This window comes from Coptis chinensis, chromosome 1 (genome assembly GCF_015680905.1).
Source record: "Coptis chinensis isolate HL-2020 chromosome 1, ASM1568090v1, whole genome shotgun sequence".
Taxonomy (NCBI): domain Eukaryota; kingdom Viridiplantae; phylum Streptophyta; class Magnoliopsida; order Ranunculales; family Ranunculaceae; genus Coptis; species Coptis chinensis.
Window position 1 is genome coordinate 37,777,939 of NC_141456.1, and position 6,941 is coordinate 37,784,879.

The window sequence follows — 6,941 nt, forward strand, 5'->3', positions numbered from 1 at the left end:
CGGATAATCATAAGAATTTCAGTTTGAAGAAGTGAATCCTCCAGACTAAAGTGTTAGCCAAACTACAAACCAGGTCTTTGATTGGATGAGAAGATGGATAGGCAAGTTTTACCAAGTGAATTTCACCATCAACAATTACAGTCCGTACCAGAAAATTGTTAAGTTCGACGGGATCAAGGTGATTGCAATTACCAAAACGCTCTGCATAAAGAAAGGCAAAATTGCAGGGAAAAACAATTTGGTGAGGTGTGGCAGGGGAAGATGCCTCTTAATCCAAAGAGGGAACACTAAGAGCATCTCTAAATGGGGGTGGAAAGCGTATAGTTTGAAACTTTTGCACCCGCATTTTCAAAAATACCCTGCCAATGCAAGTACTAGAAGTGTACAAATCGTATATGATACTTCTGAATTTGTAAATTGAATGGAAAAATTCTCTCCCAGTGTACATACTGACTCGGAAACACAGGCGAAACTTGGAATACCATCCAAGTTTATGTAATGCATGCATGTCATTCCAAATGGCGTGCCTCACAATATAACTCAAGCGTCATTGCAAGCGACGTCCGACTGTAAACCAACTATGCACGTCGCTAGGGAAATCAATCAGAAACAGCTATATTTTTTAATATTGGGTATATAAACCAAATTTTTGTGCATTATTCACCACCCAAATTACAAATTTACTCCCAAACTATTAGAAAATCTCCTTTACCCATTTGTTTTTCGATCGGTGAAGTATAGTCTTGCTTTGATGGCTAGCACAACTTTCTCCATAAGCATTGTCACACTTGCACCTTCAAAGTGCCTCTGATTCCTCTCCAACCAAATACCTCACAAAATTGCAAAAGGCATCATGTTCCAAAGCCGTCGTCCCTTTTGAAAATGAACTCTCAAGTCCTATGACACTAATACCATCGTCACCAAAACTGGACAAACCCAAGAAACCCCCGACTGTAGAAAAAAGCAACACCAAACTCACCAATCAAAAGGATAAAGCAAAAGAATATGATTCGCACTCCCCATCCCTCAAACACAAAATACAAAAATTAACAATGCCCTCCTTGACACGTCTTTTCTTAAGATTGTATATAGTCAAGATTTTACCTAGAGATGCACACCAAACAAAGAAGGGAGCCTTTAATGGAAGCCTTCGAACCCTAAATAATATGACTAGGAAAATTGTGAAGGACCTTAAGACCACGATGAGGAATTAGTGAACGGAATCTAAAGTATAAAGATCTAGTAGGAAATCTCCCTTTCTCATTTCTATTCAATGGATCCTCAATCGCAAAATGCAATTTCTCCAACACTCACTAGCGGGAATAAAATAAAAAAACAACTTCCGAATTTCACTATTGATAAAGTGAAACTTTGTAAAAGTTGGCCAAACAATGGAGAAAACAGCAGTGCTGGTGTATGTGAAACTTTAGACCATTATTGGCAACGGATCACAAATGAATTCAAACTTCTAGTGGGTCCAGTGTAGAACCTAGACGGAGGTGACGAGGTGTAAGTTTACACCCTCCACTGAAAATGCTCTAATGCCCAGAACGTGAACCACGGTGTCAGGCCCACCTGGATACCTTGGTTTCGGGACCCTCGAGTAAATTTTAGTGACCTTAGACAGTGACTCTTCTAATCATCCTCCTTTCCCGGGTGGCAGAACTCTTCACGATTGACAGTTATACATCGCTTGTCCGACTTCTAGAGAAGAGATGAATATAGACGAATATAGATGTCTCTGCTGACTGGCTGAAAAACAGTTGAAATATCTTCGGAAAAAAGTATGCGTGGCTTGTTGCTACCAAGCCTACAGGTTATCTCTATTTTTTTTAAATAAAATATTAACTTCATTGTAGGTTTACTGAAGAGAGGTCCATTCGTTCTTGGAGACAGATGAAAGAAGTCTTGTAGAATGAATTTATACCCAAGAACTATGGCAAAGAAGTGAAAGAACTGTTCATGCATCTCCATAATTGTTCTTTTTCTTTTTTCTTCTGTTTTTTTTTTTTTGGCTCGGTAAGCATCTCAATAATTTCAAACGACATTTACTCCGCCGTACAGGAGTACAATGATGAATTCAACTTAGTTGGCACTCAGAGTATAATCTCAGACCACATCACTCTTCCACACAGGAGTATGGAAATGCTTCCCTCCATTTCTTACCTGATTTTAAGACAAAAATACCTTTAAAGACATTAAGGGTACAAATAAAAAGAGCTCATCTATCACAACCAGTATCTACGGGGTATCTCTTGCCCAACAATACTACCCAGTTGGCAATCTTATGACTGCCCTTGTTAAAGATATATTCCATATGCTTTGTCGGTCTTACAAAACATCAACCCCGTAGGTATATACACTGACTAAGTATACTGTACAAAACATGTCATCCCTTCTTTCTTATCAACAGGGATCATTATAGAAACTTTTAATATAGACGGCATGTAATGAATTCACTTTAATAGTATCCGATCAGTAATGCATATAGATAGGCCAGACCAGTAGCCACATTACACTGTGACCACCATAAATATGGCACAAAATTTGCCTACGTACTTCACATACTAACCTACAATAATTCACAAGCATTGATGCAAGTCTCCTCGCTGGTCTACTTTCCAAAATAGAGAATTCTAAAAAAGGTAACAGTTGAGAACCTAATGAAAGAAAAAGTCCGGGTGAACCTATTCCCATTGTGCATGGTCCTGCATGTGTAAAAACTCAGAGGGTTATATATGTCTGCATTACTATTTCACTACTGATTTTGGGTAGCTTTCCGAGTTGGTTTGAATTACAAAAGGTGGTAATAGGTGATCTGATGTGTTGCATTTAGAATTGCATCACTCCATCTCTACTTCTTTGCACCAAAAAAAAAACTCAGTGATGATACCCAGTGTATGGCCTGACCGAAATGTTAGAAATTAATGCACAGTCTAATTCACCGTAATATAGAATTACAAAAGTCAAAGCAATGGTTTCGCATTAGACTCGTACTGCTGATCCGGATATGAGGGGGGCTTTTAAAGAATTAGGTTTTGATTTATAAAGTTACACTACAGTCGCCTTTATCTCAGTTCTGCCCTCCAAGTAAGCTTCTTTCCCATTTCTGCTAGCTAAGAGTATCATTTCAACTTAACAAAGAGAACGACAGAAAAGGGGGAATATAAGAGCGGGGTGGGTGTGTTGGAGGTGAATGTACAGTGTAACGGAGTATAAAGTAGTAACAGAAGGAGAAAACGAAAAAGAAAAAGAGATAAATAAAAATAATGATGAATAAAATCTGAATATAATAATAACACTGGAGTCGCTAAAGGCTAATTTGGAATGAAAGGTTATTACCTCCTTTTGCGTTTTTCCTGAATTTTGTAGCGCAGACATCTTTGAAGAAAGGATGGCTACACAAAGAAATATATCATAGTAAGAGTCGTAGTATGGAGTGCCTTGAATATAGGATCCCAACTTTAAGACAGAAATAAATAAAAGGAAAAGTATCGCGACGTGATACATTTGCCTAATAAAACAGAAGCTTACATTCTGTATGGCACGACGTTCAAGAATATTATAGAGTTCGACAGGCTTGCAGTAGATTGAGAGACTTTCCTCAGCCGCAACGGCATTTTCTGAAGAAGAATGGGCTTGAGAATCTTGGCGGCACATCCTATCTACTGTCCTAGATTGGCTGGAATTACAATTAAATTTCCTGTGCCATGTACATTGAATAAGTTGCTACACTTCCATTTATACTCCAACTACTAAAATTTAACTTAGAAAGCTTGTATAAAGAGAGAAATGAATTTTCAAACATGTAGCCTGAAGAAAACTGAAAAGATTAGCTTAGGAAGTAACAGATTCCTAAGTATGTAGACAGCAACTGGCCATTCGAGGACCAAGCGTGGATACTACGTAGTACATTAATCCACTAATGTCATCTTAAAATTTCTTCAAAAAATGCAGATTAGTTCATATTAACAGATGAGCAACCAGGCAATAGAAAGTAATCCAACCACAAGAGGTCTAATCGTGTTTTCATATAAGGATTGATTGAAGGACTAACAAACTAACGAAAGAGATGTATATTACTAACTGATTTTCTGATGGCTATGGACTCCCCACCACGTAAGATGAAAATGGTAGTGAGATAAATCGTAAACGCCATAAGTAACTTTTAGCTAGGTCACAAATATCAAACTGAGATTACTTTTTCTGAAGATGGACTCCATGCAGTGAGATCATCTCCACCAAAACACATGCCTTAACTCTTTCTTCATATAGTTCCCACAAAAGTATTTCAATTCGTGTGTCGCTTTGCAGGTCAAACTAACCAGATTTCCATATATAGATATCGATTTATACAAGTAAAATGTAAGCATTAAATAAGCTTAAACAATGTATTATTTGCACTTTAATAATGGTATTATTTGTTTGAGATATATAAAAATCTGTTGCTTGTCTATTTTTTCTAAAAGGGGATGACCTCTTGACCATTGAGATAGTCCCCATATCAGATCATAGAAATCTGAAATTTCTAAAACCATCAGTATTATTTTGATAAAGAAGATCTTTACGTTTATCGGTTTATGGACTTCAATGAGCTAAATAGCAATTGAATGTTCTTTAAACCATGTAAACAAGTGAAAGTGATTACTTGAAAAAAACACGATATTACAAAAAATAATTAATTAAAACAGATATAATGTAATTCCACGGGTGACAAAGGTAAGAGTGGCATTCTGAATACACACAATCTGAAGAAGACGAAAATTCATAACTCCAACACTGTTGCAAATGACATTTGTTGTAATTCCTGATTTTACACTCCAATATTATTCATTATCTGTTTTTACCCAAAATAAAGAATATCCCATTACATTATCGTTCTAACTTTAGCATATACAACACTAACTAATTATATATTCCCGACAATATGCGCCAACCGACATCTTAGGAGAAACATGATTATAGTTCAATCAATTCATCTAATTATGATATCATTTACGTAAATACAAATACTCCTCCGCAATTCATCCGCCATTCAATTTGACTGAATCTAATAAATTAAACGAACATTATCTTTACAATTGTAGATTCTTTCTTCCCTTATTATTCCCTTTTTTAACCTATTTATATACAACGCCAACGGCCAACGACCACATCTTACAAAAACATAATAACAATTCAATCATTTCATTTTATGTCATAAATCTAGTACAACATTCCTCCATTCTCCTCATTAATTCCGCCAATGTTTGTTCAATTATTCCTTTTCCTCTTTACTGTCATTTATATCAAACAACCAAATCAATCAACCAAAAAACATGTCTACAATATAAACATGAAAATAATTAAAATGAATTCATAATTACTATAACAATAGTTATAAACAACAATCAAGCGAATCAAAGCCACTAGCAAACTAGCAAGTAATGTGATGAAAAAAAAAAACACTCTAAACAAAAAAACTTGTCATTTTTTTTATGAATCAAAGCAGCTTAAAACTCAAACAATGTTATAATATAAAAAATCAAAGAAGACGACAAAAGAATAGAAGAAGAAAAAATCGTGCTCACAAAATCTTTTTCGGCTGAAGCTTTTGCGTGAGAAACGAAGCAGTGTCTGAGAAAAGTGTCTGTTTATATAGTTGCTGGAAGTGTTATGAGGACATTTCTGTCATTTTATCCCTGACAAGTGACAACAATTTCAGGGTTTTGGTGGAAACCGGGTACATTGTGATGTGGACCCGGACTTTTTTTTGTTTCATTATTCAAATTGTCGATATTTCGGTAAGTTAAAAGGTTCGATATTTCGGTAAGTGGGGTCGATAGATGAGAATAGAAGATTGTTCACAAATGGACTGTGAACGCAGGTGTCCTTAGATATATTTATATCACCTCTCTCTCTCTCTATATTAAAGCAAAGCAGAGGAAGAATTGCATAACGAAGATTATATTGAACCTTTTGAAATCGGTCGGGAAAGCTCTCCTGCGGCTGAAAGCAATGTCTCTTCCCCCTCTTTTCTCTTAACTTCAAAATTCAAATTTAAAGCTTTATCTGTTATCCTATATCAAAATTCTCTTGTTAATGTTCTATCTATCTTCTCTTATTAAGTTGATCTAGCTGAAAAGGAAAGCTGTCCAGGGGCTGCTCTTCTGCTAGTGCCCCTCTGTTTCTCACTCCCTCCCCCCCCTTTCTGCCTTGACTTGTATACATGAATCTCTTGAGTGGAGATCACTCTATTGGGGATAAGTCAAGAGACTCATCCAAATCAAGAATTGAACTACTACAAGCTGATATGTAAAATTTGTTCTGCTCTAAGGAAAAACATGTGATTGACATTGGTTGCAAGATGGGGACGATAGTTCGGATGGGAATACCACATTGCTGGGAAAGTTTTATGGGGGTAAACACATATCTCTACCAGACCTTGCGGATGAGCTGCACAAGAGTTGGCAAACGAGAGGCAGTACAAAGATAGAGTCTCTTTCCAAAGGATTCTATAAAATGGTTTTTGAGAATGCTGAGGAATATGAACATGTCAGGAAAAATGGACCTTGGTTGATACAAGGGTTTATTATATCTATACAAAAGTGGAAGAATATAGAAAGATTAGAGGAAGAGCAGAAATTCGATATGGTAGATTTCTGGGTTCAAATTTATGGACTTCCGAGTAACAGGATTAATGATGAGAATGTTCATAAGGTTGGACTAAGTTTGGGTAAAGTAAAGGATGTGGATCTCTTGTGCTCATCAGAATTCAAAAAACCAGTGGCAAGGGGTTAGAGTGAGAATGGATATCAAAGAGAGGTTGCTAAAGGGCATAGACCTTCGAACGGAATCGGGAGAAGTTTTTCCAGTATCTTTTAAATATGAGAAACTTGATATCTTATGCTATTTCTGTGGGTGTATTGGGTATGATATACACTACTGTCATTAATGAGAAA

At 36.3% G+C, this 6,941-nt stretch overlaps 1 protein-coding gene across 3 annotated transcripts in view; it reads right to left on the bottom strand.

Moving 5' to 3' along the window:
- Window positions 1-5,705, bottom strand: part of LOC147523847 (polycomb group protein EMBRYONIC FLOWER 2-like) — a 30,844-nt gene extending 25,139 nt beyond the window's left edge. The window contains exons 1-3 of one of the 3 annotated variants that reach the window (XM_086600154.1): window positions 5,571-5,705; window positions 3,535-3,703; window positions 3,343-3,398 (exon numbers count right to left, since the gene is read on the bottom strand). In XM_086600154.1, the coding sequence (XP_086456280.1) occupies window positions 3,343-3,398; window positions 3,535-3,660 (182 nt within the window). In that variant the 5' untranslated portion in view covers window positions 3,661-3,703; window positions 5,571-5,705. Of the gene's footprint in view, window positions 1-3,342; window positions 3,399-3,534; window positions 3,704-4,201; window positions 4,307-5,570 lie in introns of those variants that run through there. The other 2 variants (XM_086600146.1, XM_086600139.1) reach the window with 2 other exon arrangements.
- Window positions 5,706-6,941: the final 1,236 nt, after the last annotated feature.